This window comes from Heptranchias perlo, chromosome 17 (genome assembly GCF_035084215.1).
Source record: "Heptranchias perlo isolate sHepPer1 chromosome 17, sHepPer1.hap1, whole genome shotgun sequence".
In the NCBI taxonomy this organism is placed as follows: domain Eukaryota; kingdom Metazoa; phylum Chordata; class Chondrichthyes; order Hexanchiformes; family Hexanchidae; genus Heptranchias; species Heptranchias perlo.
This window is the reverse complement of record NC_090341.1, coordinates 58,272,463-58,289,833: the sequence shown is the minus strand read 5'-3', so window position 1 is coordinate 58,289,833 and position 17,371 is coordinate 58,272,463. Positions and strand designations below refer to the sequence as shown.

The following is a 17,371-nucleotide window of genomic DNA, read 5'->3' as shown; positions in this document are numbered from 1 at the left end:
TACACTCAGGTCCCCCTCTCCCCACTTTATACACTCAGGTCCCCTCTCCCCACTTTATACACTCAGGTCCCCCTCTCCCCACTTTGTACACTCAGGTCCCCCTCTCCCCATTTTATACACTCAGGTCCCCCTCTCCCCATTTTATACACTCAGGTCCCCCTCTCCCCACTTTATACACTCAGGTCCCCCTCTCCCCACTTTGTACACTCAGGTCCCCCTCTCCCCACTTTATACACTCAGGTCCCCCTCTCCCCACTTTATACACTCAGGTCCCCCTCTCCCCACTTTATACACTCAGGCCCCCCTCTCCCCAATTTATACACTCAGGTCCCCTCTCCCCACTTTATACACTCAGGTCCCACTCTCCCCACTTTATACACTCAGGTCCCACTCTCCCCACCTTGTACACTCAGGTCCCCCTCTCCCCACTTTGTACACTCAGGTCCCCCTCTCCCCACTTTATACACTCAGGCCCCCCTCTCCCCACTTTATACACTCAGGTCCCCCTCTCCCCACTTTATACACTCAGGTCCCCCTCTCCCCACTTTATACACTCAGGTCCCACTCTCCCCACTTTATACACTCAGGTCCCACTCTCCCCACCTTGTACACTCAGGTCCCCCTCTCCCCACTTTGTACACTCAGGTCCCCCTCTCCCCACTTTATACACTCAGGTCCCCCTCTCCCCACTTTATACACTCAGGCCCCCCTCTCCCCACTTTATACACTCAGGTCCCCCTCTCCCCACTTTATACACTCAGGCCCCCCTCTCCCCACTTTATACACTCAGGTCCCCCTCTCCCCACTTTATACACTCAGGTCCCCCTCTCCCCACTTTATACACTCAGGTCCCCCTCTCCCCACTTTGTACACTCAGGTCCCCTCTCCCCTCTCCCCACTTTATACACTCAGGTCCCCCTCTCCCCACTTTGTACACTCAGGTCCCCCTCTCCCCACTTTATACACTCAGGTCCCCCTCTCCCCACTTTATACACTCAGGTCCCCCTCTCCCCACTTTATACACTCAGGTCCCACTCTCCCCGTTTTATCATGTCTTCCATTTTCCTTAACTACTTCTGACTGCTAAAATGCTGCATAACATTCCAGACTCTGGATTCTCTTACCACACTGGAATATTTTCTCCTTTTCTTTCCCATCAGGGCGACTTCTAAAACTGCTGTCTTTGCCTCTGCTTCTGACTTCTCTATTTCTAGTTTCTCATTACTCTCACTCAACTTAGTATAACTGATTGTAACTCAGGTCCCACTCTCCCCACTTTATACACTCAGGTCCCACTCTCCCCACTTTATACACTCAGGTCCCCCTCTCCCCACTTTATACACTCAGATCCCCCTCTCCCCACTTTGTACACTCAGGTCCCCCTCTCCCCACTTTGTACACTCAGGTCCCCCTCTCCCCACTTTGTACACTCAGGTCCCCCTCTCCCCACCTTGTACACTCAGGTCCCCTCTCCCCACTTTATACACTCAGGTCCCACTCTCCCCACTTTATACACTCAGGTCCCACTCTCCCCACCTTGTACACTCAGGTCCCCCTCTCCCCACTTTATACACTCAGGTCCCCTCTCCCCACTTTATACACTCAGGTCCCCCTCTCCCCACTTTGTACACTCAGGTCCCACTCTCCCCACTTTGTACACTCAGGTCCCCTCTCCCCACTTTATACACTCAGGGGCCCCTCTCCCCACTTTGTACACTCAGGTCCCACTCTCCGCACATTGTACCAGAAACTGGTACCAAGATTACTAAACACTTTATTTGATTGTCAAACAATAATAAGCAACAGATCTAAACAATCCACATCTGGGAACATGGTTCAGAACGTGGATTGACCTGACAGTTGTCCTGGGGAGGGTCAGAACGTGGATTGACCAGACCGTCGTCCTGGGGAGGGTCAAAACGTGGATTGACCAGACCGTTGTCCTGGGGAGGGTCAGAACGTGGATTGACCAGACCGTTGTCCTGGGGAGGGTCAGAACGTGGATTGACCAGACAGTTGTCCTGGGGAGGGTCAAAAGGTGGATTGACCAGACAGTTGTCCTGGGGAGGGTCAGAACGTGGATTGACCAGACCGTTGTCCTGGGAAGGGTCAGAACGTGGATTGACCAGACTGTTGTCCTGGGGAGGGTCAGAACGTGGATTGACCAGACAGTTGTCCTGGGGAGGGTCAGAACGTGGATTGACCAGACAGTCGTCCTGGGGAGGGTCAGAACATGGATTGACCAGACCGACGTCCTGCGGAGGGTCAGAACATGGATTGACCAGACCGTTGTCCTGGGGAGGGTCAGAATGTGGATTGACCAGACCGTTGTCCTGGGGAGGGTCAGAACTTGGATTGACCAGATCGTCGTCCTGGGGAGGGTCAGAACTTGGATTGACCAGACCGTTACATAAGAACATAAGAAATAGGAGCAGGAGTAGGCCAATCGGCCCCTCGAGCCTGCTCCGCCATTCAATAAGATCATGGCTGATCTGATCCTAACTTCAAATCTAAATTCATGTCCAATTTCCTGCCCGCTCCCCGTAACCCCTAATTCCCTTTACTTCTAGGAAACCGTCTATTTCTGTTTTAAATTTATTTAATGATGTAGCTTCCACAGCTTCCTGGGGCAGCAAATTCCACAGACCTACTACCCTCTGAGTGAAGAAGTTTCTCCTCATCTCAGTTTTGAAAGAGCAGCCCCTTATTCTAAGATTATGCCCCCTAGTTCTAGTTTCACCCATCCTTGGGAACATCCTTACCGCATCCACCCGATCAAGCCCCTTCACAATCTTATATGTTTCAATAAGATCGCCTCTCATTCTTCTGAACTCCAGTGAGTAGAGTCCCAATCTACTCAACCTCTCCTCATATGTCCGCCCCCTCATCCCCGGGATTAACCGAGTGAACCTTCGTTGTACTGCCTCGAGAGCAAGTATGTCTTTTCTTAAGTATGGAGACCAAAACTGTATGCAGTATTCCAGGTGCGGTCTCACCAATACCTTATATAACTGCAGCAATACCTCCCTGTTTTTATATTCTATCCCCCGAGCAATAAAAGCCAACATTCCATTGGCCTTCTTGATCACCTGCTGCACCTGCATACCAACTTTTTGATTTTCTTGCACTAGGATCCCCAGATCCCTTTGTACTGCAGTACTTTCCAGTTTCTCGCCATTAAGATAATAACTTGCTCTCCGATTTTTCCTGCCAAAGTGCATAACCTCACATTTTCCAATATTGTATTGCATCTGCCAAATCTCCGCCCACTCACCCAGCCTGTCTATATCCCCTTGTAGGTTTTTTATGTCCTCCTCACTCTCTACTTTCCCTCCCATCTTTGTATCATCTGCAAACTTTGATATGTTACACTCGGTCCCCTCCTCCAAATTGTTAATATAGATTGTAAAGAGTTGGGGACCCAGCACCGACCCCTGCGGAACACCACTGGCTACTGGTTGCCAGTCCGAGAATGTACCATTTATCCGTTGTCCTGGGGAGGGTCAGAACATGGATTGACCAGACCTTTGTCCTGGGGAGGGTCAGAACGTGGATTGACCAGACCGTTGTCCTGGGGATGGTCAGAACGAGGATTGACCAGACCGTCGTCCTAGGGAGGGTCAGAACGTGGATTGACCAGACCGTCGTCCTGGGGAGGGTCAGAACGTGGATTGACCAGACCGTCGTCCTGGGGAGGGTCAGAACGTGGATTGACCAGACCGTCGTCCTGGGGAGGGTCAGAACGTGGATTGACCAGACCGTCGTCCTGGGGAGGGTCAGAACGTGGATTGATCAGACCGTCGTCCTGGGGAGAGTCAGAACGTGGATTGACCAGACCGTCGTCCTGGGGAGGGTCAGAACGTGGATTGACCAGACCGTCGTCCTGGGGAGGGTCAGAACGTGGATTGACCAGACCGTCGTCCTGGGGAGGGTCAGAACGTGGATTGACCAGACCGTCGTCCTGGGGAGGGTCAGAACGTGGATTGACCAGACCGTCGTCCTGGGGAGGGTCAGAACGTGGATTGATCAGACCGTCGTCCTGGGGAGGGTCAGAACGTGGATTGACCAGACCGTTGTCCTGGGGAGGGTCAGGACTGTCCTCTGAAGCGATTCTTCCTTGCCTCCTTCACACTGCCTTTCCTCCCAATAGCACAATTCGTTCTCTTTTTATACAATTTTGAGGATTTGTCTTCTGGCTTCCAACTACCATAAAAGGGCCTCTTCTGTCCTTTTTTTATTGCAGTGGCCCAAGTCATAGAATCATAGAAAGGTTACAGCATGGAAGGAGGCCATTCGGTCTATCGAGTCTGCACCGGCTCTATCCCCGTAGCCCTGCAAATTTTTTCCTTCAAGTATTTATCCAGTTCCCTTTTGAAGGCCATGATTGAATCTGCCTCCACCACCCCCTCGGGCAGTGCATTCCAGATCACAACCACTCGCTGTGTAAAAAAGTTTTTCCTCATGTCACCTTTGGTTCTTTTGCCAATCACCTTAAATCTATGTCCTCTGCTCCTTGACTCTTCCGCCAATGGGAACAGTTTCTCTCTATCTACTCTGTCTAGAACCTCTAACAAATCTCCTCGCAACCTTCTCTGTTCCAAGGAGAACAACTCCAGTTTCTCCAGTCTACCCACGTAACTAAAATCCCTCATCCCTGGAATCATTCTAGTCAATCTCTTCTGCACCCTCTCTAAGGCCTTCACATCTTTCCTAAAGTGCAGTGCCCAGAACTGGACACAATACTCTAGTTGTGGTCGAACCAGTGTTTTATAAAGGTTCATCATGACTTCCATACTTTTGTACTCTGTGCCTCTATTTATAAAGCCCAGGATCCCGTATGCTTTTTTAACCGCTTTCTCAACCTGCCCTGCCACTTTCAACGATTTGTGCACATATACCCTCAGATCTCTCTGTTCCTGTAACCCTTTTAGAATTGTGCCCTCTAGTTTATATTGCCTCTCCTCGTTCTTCCTACCGAAATGTATCACTTCGCATTTTTCTGTGTTAAATTTCCTCCTAATAGTTGCAACTCTGCTGGAAGAAGTATTAATCAGGAAATTGTCGGGGCATGTAATAAGGGAACAGCTATAATTATGGGGGATTTTAACTATCATATTAACTGGACAAATCAAATAGGGCAGGGCAGCCTTGAGGAAGAGTTTATTGAGTGTATTAGGGATGGATTTCTTGAGCAGTATGTAATTGATCCTACAAGGGGGCAAGCAACCTTGGACCTGGTCCTGTGTAATGAGCCAGGATTAATTAATAATGTCCTAGTTAAGGATCCCCTTGGAATGAGTGACCATAACATGGTTACATTCCATATCCAATTAGAGGGTGAGAAGGTTGGTTCTCAAACAAGCGTACTGAGCTTGAATAAAGGAGACTATGATGGTATGAGAGCAGAATTGATTAAAGTGGACTGGGAAAATAGTTTAAAGGGTAAGACGGTACATGAACAGTGGTGTTCATTTAAGGAGTTATTCTACAACTTTCAAAAAATATATATTCCACTGAGGAAAAAAGGGTGTAAAAGAAATGACAGCCATCCGTGGCTAAGTAAAGAAATTAAGGATAGTATCCGACTAAAAACAAGGACATATAAGGTAGCCAAACTTAGTGGGAGGATAGAAGATTGGGAAGTCTTCAAAAGACAGCAAAAAGTAATGAAAGGATTGATTAAGAAAGGGAAGATAGATTATGAAAATAAATTAGCAAAAAATATAAAAACAGATAGCAAGAGTTTCTACAGTTATATAAAAAGAAAAAGGGTGGCTAAGGCAAACGTAGGTCCCTTAGAGGATGAGACCGGGAAATTAATGGTGGGAAACATGGAGATGGCAAAAATGCTGAACAAATATTTTGTTTCAGTCTTTACGGTAGAGGACACTAAGAATATCCCAACACTGGACAAACGGGGGGCTCTAGGGGGGGAGGAGCTAAATACGATTAAAATCACTAAGGAATTGGTACTCAGTAAATTAATGGGACTCAAGGCGGATAAATCCCCTGGACCTGATGGCTTACATCCCAGGGTCTTGAGGGAAGTGGCAGTAGGGATTGTGGATGCTTTGGTAATAATTTTCCAAAATTCTCTGGACTATGCAAAGGTCCCGGCAGATTGGAAAACTGCTAATGTAACACCGTTTTTTTTTTATTATTCGTTCACGGGATGTGGGCATCGCTGGCGAGGCCAGCATTTATTGCCCATCCCTAATTGCCCTCGAGAAGGTGGTGGTGAGCCGCCTTCTTGAACCGCTGCAGTCCGTGTGGTGACGGTTCTCCCACAGTGCTGTTAGGAAGGGAGTTCCAGGATTTTGACCCAGCGACAATGAAGGAACGGCGATATATTTCCAAGTCGGGATGGTGTGTGACTTGGAGGGGAACGTGCAGGTGGTGTTGTTCCCATGCGCCTGCTGCTCTTGTCCTTCTAGGTGGTAGAGGTCGCGGGTTTGGGAGGTGCTGTCGAAGAAGCCTTGGCGAGTTGCTGCAGTGCATCCTGTGGATGGTGCACACTGCAGCCAGTGCGCCGGTGGTGAAGGGAGTGAATGTTTAGGGTGGTGGATGGGGTGCCAATCAAGCGGGCTGCTTTATCTTGGATGGTGTCGAGCTTCTTGAGTGTTGTTGGAGCTGCACTCATCCAGGCAAGTGGAGAGTATTCCATCACACTCCTGACTTGTGCCTTGTAGATGGTGGAAAGGCTTTGGGGAGTCAGGAGGTGAGTCACTCGCCGCAGAATACCCAGCCTCTGACCTGCTCTCGTAGCCACAGTATTTATATGGCTGGTCCAGTTAAGTTTCTGGTCAATGGTGACCCCCAGGATGTTGATGGTGGGGGATTCGGCGATGGTAATGCCATTGAATGTCAAGGGGAGGTGGTTAGACTCTCTCTTGTTGGAGATGGTCATTGCCTGGCACTTATCTGGCGCGAATGTTACTTGCCACTTATGAGCCCAAGCCTGGATGTTGTCCAGGTCTTGCTGCATGCAGGCTCGGACTGCTTCATTATCTGAGGGGTTGCGAATGGAACTGAACACTGTGCAGTCATCAGCGAACATCCCCATTTCTGACCTTATGATGGAGGGAAGGTCATTGCTGCCTTGATGTCAAGGGCAGTCACTCTCACCTCACCTCTGGAATTCAGCTCTTTTGTCCATGTTTGGACCAAGGCTGTAATGAGGTCTGGAGCCGAGTGGTCCTGGCGGAACCCAAACTGAGCATCGGTGAGCAGGTTATTGGTGAGTAAGTGCCGCTTGATAGCACTGTCGACGACACCTTCCATCACTTTGCTGATGATTGAGAGTAGACTGATGGGGCGGTAATTGGCCGGATTGGATTTGTCCTGCTTTTTGTGGACAGGACAAACCTGGGCAATTTTCCACATTGTCGGGTAGATGCCAGTGTTGTAGCTGTACTGGAACAGCTTGGCTCGAGGCGCAGCTAGTTCTGGAGCACAAGTCTTCAGCACTACAGCTGGGATGTTGTCGGGGCCCATAGCCTTTGCTGTATCCAGTGCACTCAGCCGTTTCTTGATATCACGTGGAGTGAATCGAATTGGCCGAAGACTGGCTTCCGTGATGGTGGGGATATCGGGAGGAGGCTGAGATGGATTTAAAAAGGGTCGTAGGCAGAAGGCTAAAGATTATAGACCAGTTAGCCTAACATCTGTGGTGGGTAAAATTTTGGAGTATTATTAAGGAGACAGTAGCGGAACATTTGGATAAACATAATTTAATAGGACAAAGTCAGCATGGCTTTATGAAGGGGAAGTCATGTCTGACAAATTTGCTTGAGTTCTTTGAGGATATAACGTACAGAGTGGATAAAGGGGAACCAGTGGATGTAGTGTATTTCGACTTCCAGAAGGCATTCGACAAGGTGCCACATAAAAGATTATTGCTCAAGATAAAGAATCACGGGATTGGGGGTAATATTCTGGCATGGGTGGAGGATTGGTTATCTAACAGGAAGCAGAGAGTTGGGATAAATGGTACATTCTTGGACTGGCAACCAGTAGCCAGTGGTGTTCCGCAGGGGTCGGTGCTGGGTCCCCAACTCTTTACAATCTATATTAACGATTTGGAGGAGGGGACCGAGTGTAACATATCAAAGTTTGCAGATGATACAAAGATGGGAGGGAAAGTAGAGAGTGAGGAGGACATAAAAAACCTACAAGGGGATGTAGACAGGCTGGGTGAGTGGGCAGAGATTTGGCAGATGCAATACAATATTGGAAAATGTGAGGTTATGCACTTTGGCAGGAAAAATGGGAGAGCAAGTTATTATCTCAATGGCGAGAAACTGGAAAGTACTGCAGTACAAAGGGATCTGGGGGTCCTAGTGCAAGAAAATCAAAAGGTTAGTATGCAGGTGCAGCTGGTGATCAAGAAGGCCAACGGAATGTTGGCTTTTATTGCTCGGGGGATAGAATATAAAAACAGGGAGGTATTGCTGCAGTTATATAAGGTATTGGTGAGACCGCACCTGGAATACTGCATACAGTTTTGGTCTCCATACTTAAGAAAAGACATACTTGCTCTCGAGGCAGTACAAAGAAGGTTCACTCGGTTAATCCCGGGGATGAGGGGGCGGACATATGAGGAGAGGTTGAGTAGATTGGGACTCTACTCATTGGAGTTCAGAAGAATGAGAGGCGATCTTATTGAAACATATAAGATTGTGAAGGGGCTTGATCGGGTGGATGCGGTAAGGATGTTCCCAAGGATGGGTGAAACTAGAACTTGGGGGCATAATCTTAGAATAAGGGGCTGCTCTTTCAAAACTGAGATGAGGAGAAACTTCTTCACTCAGAGGGTGGTAGGTCTGTGGAATTTGCTGCCCCAGGAAGCTGTGGAAGCTACATCATTAAATAAATTTAAAACAGAAATAGACAGTTTCCTAGAAGTAAAGGGAATTAGGGGTTACGGGGAGCGGGCAGGAAATTGGACATGAATTCAGATTTGAGGTTAGGATCAGATCAGCCATGATCTTATTGAATGGCGGAGCAGGCTCGAGGGGCCGATTGGCCTACCCCTGCTCCTATTTCTGATGTTGTTATGTTCTTATGTTCTTATGTTCTTATCTGCCACGTGTCCGCCCATTCCATCAGCCTGTCTATATCCTCTTGAAGTCTATCACTATCCTCCCAAGTTTTGTGTCATCTGCAAATTTTGAAATTGTGCCCTGTATACCCAGGTCCAAGTCATTGATATATATCAAGAAAAGCAGTGGTCCCAGCACTGACCCCTGGAGAACACCATTGTACACCTCCCTCCAGTACAAAAAATAACCGTTCACCACTACTCTCTGTTTCCTGTCCCTTAGTCAATTCTGAATCCATGTTGCTGCTGCCCCTTTTGTTCCATGGGTCGCAATCTTGATGATAAGCCTATCGTGCAGCGCTTTATCAAACGCCTTTTGAAAGTCCATACACATCACATCAATTGCATTGCCCTCATCTACCCTCTCTGTTACCTCATTCACAAACTCTATCAAGTTAGTTAAACATGGTTTGCCTTTAACAAATCCATGCTGGCTTTCCCTAATCAATCCACACTCATCCAAGTGACTGTTAATTCTGTCCCAGATTATCGTTTCTAAAAGTTTCCCCACCACTGAGATTAAACTGACTGGCCTGTAGTTGCTGGGTTTATCCTTACACCCTTTTTTGAACAAGGGTGTAACATTTGCAATTCTCCAGTCCTCTGGCACCACCCCCGTATCTCCGGATGATTGGAAGATTATGGCCAGGACCTCCGCAATTTCCACCCTTACTTCCCACAGCAATCTAGGATGCATCCCATCCGGACCGGGTGACTTATCTACTTTAAGTACAGCCAGCCTTTCTAGTACCTTTATCAATTTTTAGCCCATCCAGTATCTCAACTACATCTTTCTTTACTGAGACTTTGGCAGCATCTTGTTCCTTGGTAAAGACAGATGCAAAGTACTCATTTAGTACCTCGGCCATCCCCTCTGCCTCTATGAGTCGATCTCCTTTTTGGTCCCTAATCAGCCCCACCCCTCCTCTTACTACCCGTTTACTGTTTACATGCCTGTAGAAGACTTTTGGATTCCCTTTTATGTTAGCTGTCAGTCTATTCTCAGACTCTCTCTTTGCCCCTCTTATTTCCTTTCTCACTTCCCCTCTGAACTTTCTATATTCCGCCTGGTTCTCACTTTGTGTTATCAGCCTGACATCTGTCATAAGTCCCTTTTTTCCATTTCATCTTACTCACTATCTCTTTTGTCATCCAGGGAGCACTGACTTTAGTTGCCCTACCTTTCCCCCTCGTGGGAATGTACCTAGACTGTACCCGAACCATCTCCTCTTTAAAGGCCACCCATTGTTCGATTACAGTTTTGCCTGCCAATCTTTGATTCCAATTTACCCGGGCCAGATCTGTTCTCATTCCTATTGAAATTGGCCCTCCTCTAATTGAGTATCAGGTTGATAACATAAGTCGTTACCTTTTCCTCTTCTGTGTCTGTAGTTTTTTGCTGTTACCTTTTTCTGTTTTCTGTCTTTCTTAGCAGTAGACAAAAATCTAGTTTGTGGTTAATTTCCAGGTTGGGTTTTCCATTCGCCAAAGAGTCAAAGTTCATGACCTTGCAATGACCCAAACCAATGGTGTCAAAGGCGTACCCTACAGAGTGATGGGTCGATCAGCGTGGCCAGGTCATTTCCCATTTCCTGAGCTATATAAGGCCTCAGTCCAGATCCAGGTCTATCAGGACAGCCCACCCAGGTTTCTAAACTGGGCTCAAACATCACATTCACATCATCAGATCGTCAATATCACAAATTTTCAGGAATGTGAAGGGATCGGTGGTTATTATTTGAACAGCTGCCATTTGCATCCTGTTTTGATAGTCACGTTGTGATTTGTGTTTTATTGCCATTTTCTGTAGGGGTGTCGGCTGCATATTTTATGAGATGGGAACAGGACGTCCGATCTTCCCAGGGTCCACGGTCCAGGATCAATTGCATCTGATTTTCAGAATCTTGGGTAAGAAGATGTCACAGTTCTCACTGACTTGACATTTGTTCCTTAATCTTCACTAGATGGGAGTAATTTTGTACCTTTGATTTACAGGGACTCCAACAGAGAAGACGTGGCCAGGGATCTCATCACACGAGGAATTCAAAGCCTATCATTTCCCCAGATATAAGGCAGAGCCTCTTATCAACTATGCTCCAAGGTGAGATAGGTTGTTGTGAATCCAGTGACTAGTTGCCAGTCATGTAGTTTATTGTTAAATTGCTCCTTGGAATGAGTTGAGGAGTAGATTAGGGGCCCTGCACTTGTTGCATTACAAATCACAAAAACCATCATCTCCCTCTCCATCCTGTTCAATGATAAATTTAGAGTCTGTATAGAACAACATACTCCTTTAGATTAGTATCCCGAATAGAAACATAGGGGTTTACAACACAGAAGGAGGCCATTTGGCCCTTCGTATCTATGCTGGCTCTTTGCTAGCACAATCCAAAATTAATCTCCAACTTTCCGCACAATCCCCTATCTCCTTCTGCTTCAAATCTTTATCCAATTTTCCCTTAAAAGATGTGAAGGTCTCAGCCTCAAACATTCCCTGTGGTGAAGTATTCCGAGCTCCAACAGCCCTTTGTGTAAAAGGATTTCTCCCAACAGATGATACAAAGATGGGAGGGAAAGTAGAGAGTGAGGAGGACATAAAAAACCTGCAAGGGGATATAGACAGGCTGGGTGAGTGGGCGGAGATTTGGCAGATGCAATATAATATTGGAAAATGTGAGGTTATGCACTTTGGCAGGAAAAATCAGAGAGCAAGTTATTTTCTTCATGGCGAGAGACTGGAAAGTACTGCAGTACAAAGGGATCTGGGGGTCCTAGTGCAAGAAAATCAAAAAGTTGGTATGCAGGTGCAGCAGGTGATCAAGAAAGCCAACGGAATGTTGGCTTTTATTGCTAGGGGGATAGAATATAAAAACAGGGAGGTATTGCTGCAGTTATATAAGGTATTGGTGAGACCGCACCTGGAATACTGCATACAGTTTTGGTCTCCATACTTAAGAAAAGACATACTTGCTCTCGAGGCAGTACAAAGAAGGTTCACTCGGTTAATCCCGGGGATGAGGGGGCCGACATATGAGGAGAGGTTGAGTAGATTGGGACTCTACTCATTGGAGTTCAGAAGAATGAGAGGCGATCTTATTGAAACATATAAGATTGTGAAGGGGCTTGATCGGGTGGATGCAGTAAGGATGTTCCCAAAGATGGGTGAAACTAGAACTAGGGGGCATAATCTTAGAATAAGGGGCTGCTCTTTCAAAACTGAGATGAGGAGAAACTTCTTCACTCAGAGGGTGGTAGGTCTGTGGAATTTGCTGCCCCAGGAAGCTGTGGAAGCTACATCATTAGATAAATTTAAAACAGAAATAGACAGTTTCCTAGAAGTAAAGGGAATTAGGGGATATGGGGAGCGGGCAGGAAATTGGACATGAAGCTGAGTTCGGATCGGTCAAGGCCCTGTGGGTGGCGGAGAGGGCCCAGGGGCTGTGTGGCCGGGTCCTGCTCCTACTTCTTGTGTTCTTTAGATTTGTGGTTGGGATCAGATCAGCCATGATCTTATTGAATGGCGGAGCAGGCTCGAGGGGCCGATTGCCCTACTCCTGCTCCTATTTCTTATGTTCTTATGTTCTCTCTCCTCACTCTCAGAGACAGTTTTAAATTGCTGACCCTCATCAATGACTCCACATCCAGAGGATACTCATCATCATTTTAAAAATCTCTACTAAACCTCTATTAAATCTTCTCTTAGCCTCTCTACTCCAGTGAAATAGTTCCAGTATCTGAAATCTGTCATCTAATTGTAGTTTCCCATCCTGGTAATCTACGCTGTATGCTCCTCATTGGTTTTAATGCCCTTTCTATAATAGGGTGCCCAAAACTGCACACAGTACTCTAATTGTGTTCTAACCAATGATATGTACAAATTTATCATTACTTCTTTACTCTTGTACTCTATGCCCCTATTTATAAAACCCAAAATTCTACTGGCCTTTTTTATGGCTTTATCTACCTGCACTCCCACTTTGAAGGAAATTCTGCATTTGAATCCCTGGATCTCTCTGTTCATCCACACCCTTCAGTGTCTTTTCATTCTCCAATTCCGTTCTTTTCTCCCAAAATGTGTTACCCACATTAAACTGTACCTGCCACCTGTCTGCCCATTCCATTTATCTAAAGGCCTTTACAGTCTTCCTCACTACTTTTCTGTTGCCAACAAATTTTCAGATTGTATTCCCTATACCCAAATCCAAATCATCCATACATATAGAAGAAGGGACCGAGTGTAATGTATCCAAATTTGCTGATGATACAAAGCTGGGAGAGTAAACTGTGAGGAGGGCACAAAGAAGCTGAAAAGGGATAGTGACAGGTTAAGTGAGTGGGCGAGATGGCGGCAGATGGAGTATAATGTGGGGAAATGTGAAATGATCCACTTTGGTGGGAAGAATAGAAAAGCAGAATATTTTTTAAAAGGTAAGAGACTAAAAAATGTTGGTAGTCAGAGGGATTTGGGTGTCCTGGTACATGAATCACAAGAAGTTAACATGCAGGTACAGCAAGCAATTAGGAAGGTAAATGGTATGTTAGCCTTTGTTGCAAGGGTGTTGGAATATAAGAGTAAGGAGGTCTTGCTGCAATTGTACAGGGCTCTGGTGAGACCTCACCTGGAGTACTGTGTACAGTTTTGGTCTCCTTACCTAAGGAAGGATATACTTGCCTTAGAGGTGGTGCAACAAAGGTTCACTGGATTGATTCTTGGGATGAGAGGGTTGTCCTATGAGGAGAGATTGAGTAGAATGGGCCCATACTCTCTGGAGTTTAGAAGAATGAGAGGTGATCTCATTGAAATGTATAAAATTCTTAGAGGGCTTGACAGGGTAGATGCTGAGAGGCTGTTTCCCCGGCTGGAGAATCTAGAACTAGGGGTCATAGTCTCAACATAAGAGGTCGGCCATTTAAGACAGATGAGGAGGAATTTCTTCACTCAGAGGGTTGTGAACCTTTGGAATTCTCTACCTCAGAGAGCTGTGGATGGTTAGTCACTGAGTATATTCAAAACTGAGATTGATAGATTTTTCGACTCTGGGGGAATCAAGGCATATGGGGATCGGGCGGGAAAGTGGAGTTGAGGTTGAAGATCAGCCATGATCTGATTGAATGGTGGATCAGGCTCGAGGGGCCGTATGGCCTACTCCTGCTCCTACTTCTTATGTTTTTATGTACCGAGAACAAAAGAACCCTCCAACCTGCTCCAGTCCTGGCAAAGCTCTTCTACCCTAACTCTTTATCTCCTGTCCTTCAACCAACTTTCAAAAAACTATATTAAATTGTGGCAGAGCCTCTGCTCTCTCCTCTCTGACTTTCTTCAACAGCCCAGAGTGTAACCATCAGGGCCCAGTGACTGATCCACCTAAGAACATAAGAAATAGGAGCAGGAGTAGGCCATCCGGCTCCTCGAGCCTGCTCCGCCATTCAACAAGATCATGGCTGATCTTCTACCTCAATGCCATTTTCCTGCACCATCCCCATATCCCTTGATGCCTTTAATATCTAGAAATCTATCGATCTCTGTTTTGAATATACTCAATGACTGAGCCTCCACAGCCCTCTGGGGTAGAGAATTCCAAAGATTCACCACCATCTGAGTGAAGAAATTTCTCCTCATCTCAGTCCTAAATGGCCGACCCCTTATTCTGAGACTGTGACCCCTGGTTCTAGATTCCCCAGCCAAGGGAAACATCCTCCCTGCATCTACCCTGTCGAGCCCTGTAAGAATTTTGTACGTTTCAATGAGATCACCTCTCATTCTTCTAAACTCTAGAGAATACAGGCCTAGTCTACTCAATCTCTCCTCATCGACAATCCTGCCATCCCAGGAGTCAGTCTGGTGAATCTTTGTTGCACTCCCTCTATGGGAAGTATATCCTTTCTTGGGTAAGGAGACCAAAATTGTACACAATACTCCAGGTGCGGTCTCACCAAGGCCCGATATAATTGCAGTAAGACATCTTTACTCCTGTACTCAAATCCTCTTGTAGTAAAGGCCAACATACCATTTGCCTTCCTAATTGCTTGCTGCACCTGCATGTTAGCTTTCAGTGACTCATGTACAAGGACACCCAGGTCCCTTTGAACATCAATATTTCCCAATCTCTCACCATTTAAAAAATACTCTGCATTTCTGTTTTTCCTACCAAAGTGGATAACTTCACATTTTTCCACATTATATTCCATCTGCCATGTTCTTGCCCACTCACTTAGCCTGTCTATATCCTCTTGAAGCCTCTTTGCATCCTCCTCACAACTCACATTCCCACCTAGTTCTGTGTCATCAGCAAACTTGGAAATATTACATTTGGTCCCCTCATCCAAATCATTGATATAGATTGTGAATAGCTGGGGCCCAAGCACTGATCCCTGTGGTACCCCACTAGTCTGCCAACCTGAAAAAGACTTGTTTATTCTTACTCTCTGTTTCCTGTCTGTTAACCAATTCTCAATCCATGCCAGTATATCCCCCCAATTCCATGTGCTCTAACTTTGTTCACCAATCTCCTGTGTGGGACCTTACCAAAAGCCTTCTGAAAATCTAAATACACCACATCCACTCATTCCCCCTTATCTATTCTACTAGTTACATCCTCAAAGAACTCTGATAGGTTTGGCAAACATGATTTCCCTTTCATAAATCCATGTTGACTCTGCCAAATCCTATTATTATTTTCTAAGTGTCCTGTTATCACATCCTATTTAATAGATTCTAGCATTTTCCCCACTACTGATGTCAGGCTAACCGGTCTGTAGTTCCCTGTTTTCTCTCTCCCTCCTTTCTTAAAGTTCTGCTAATTTTCTTTGGATCAATTCTTTTTCTCCAGTTATCTCTATCAATTGTTCCATTTCCTCCTCTAGTTCACCTACATTCTCACTTCCATCATTTGTAAAGTGCAGTGCAAAATATTTATTAAATATCTCAGCCAAGGCTGCGATGGAGTCTGGAAGAGGGTGAACCTGAACTGAGTGTTAGTGAGCGGGTTATTGGTGAGTAGTGTCGCTTGATGTCACTATTGGTGACTCCTTCCATCACTTTACTGACTGGGAGGAGGCTGACAGGACAGGAATTATTTCAGTTCGTGTGTTACCCTGCTTTGTGTGGACAGATATACCTGGACCAAGATGGTTTGACTTATAAGGAGAGGTTGGATAGACTGAGACTTTTTTCCCTGGAGAGTAGGAGGTTAAGGGGTGATCTTATAGAAGTCTATAAAATAATGAGGGGCATAGATAAGGTCGATAGTCAAAATCTTTTCCCAAAGGTAGGGGAGTCTATAACGAGGGGGCATCGATTTAAGGTGAGAGGGGAGAGATACAAAAGGGTCCAGAGGGGCAATTTTTTCACTCAAAGGGTGGTGAGTGTCTGGAACGAGCTGCCAGAGGCAGTAGTAGAGGCGGGTACAATTTTGTCTTTTAAAAAGCATTTGGACAGTTACATGGGTAAGATGGGTATAGAGGGATATGGGCCAAGTGCAGGCAATTGGGACGAGCTTAGTGGTATAAACTGGGCGACATGGACATGTTGGGCCGAAGGGCCTGTTTCCATGTTGTAAACTTCTATGATTCTATGATTCTATGAATTGCAGAAGTGAATGCCAGAGTGGGGGGGGGGGGAGAGTAGAAGCCCTTGACATTAAAACAACATTTGGCAAGCACCAGGGAGCTCGAGCAAACTGAGCTCATTGTGATAAAAGGGAAAAGCAGGTGGATGACCAAAGGTTGATGGTCATGGTTGTTAGACTTCAATCCTCACACCCCAGGACATCACTCGAGGAGTTCCTCACACCCCAGGACATCACTCGAGGGGTTCCTCACACCCCAGGACATCACTCGAGGAGTTCCTCACACCCCAGGACATCACCAGAGGAGTTCCTCACACCCCAGGACATCACCAGAGGGGTTCCTCACACCCCAGGATATCACCAGAGGAGTTCCTCACACCCCAGGACATCACTCGAGGAGTTCCTCACACCCCAGGACATCACCAGAGGAGTTCCTCACACCCCAGGATATCACCAGAGGAGTTCCTCACACCCCAGGACATCACTCGAGGAGTTCCTCACACCCCAGGACATCACTCGAGGAGTTCCTCACACCCCAGGACATCACTCGAGGAGTTCCTCACACCCCAGGACATCACCAGAGGAGTTCCTCACACCCCAGGACATCACTCGAGGGGTTCCTCACACCCCAGGACATCACTCGAGGGGTTCCTCACACCCCAGGATATCACCAGAGGAGTTCCTCACACCCCAGGACATCACT

General features: G+C 46.6%; 1 protein-coding gene across 1 annotated transcript in view; it reads left to right on the top strand.

The window, feature by feature from the left end:
- LOC137333944 (cyclin-dependent kinase 16-like) overlaps positions 1–17,371 on the top strand; it is a 430,097-nt gene that overhangs the window by 337,691 nt on the left and 75,035 nt on the right. Inside the window, exons 10-11 of the mRNA XM_067998297.1 lie at positions 10,911–11,008; positions 11,096–11,201. Of these exons, the coding sequence (XP_067854398.1) occupies positions 10,911–11,008; positions 11,096–11,201 (204 nt within the window). The remainder of the gene's footprint in view (positions 1–10,910; positions 11,009–11,095; positions 11,202–17,371) is intronic.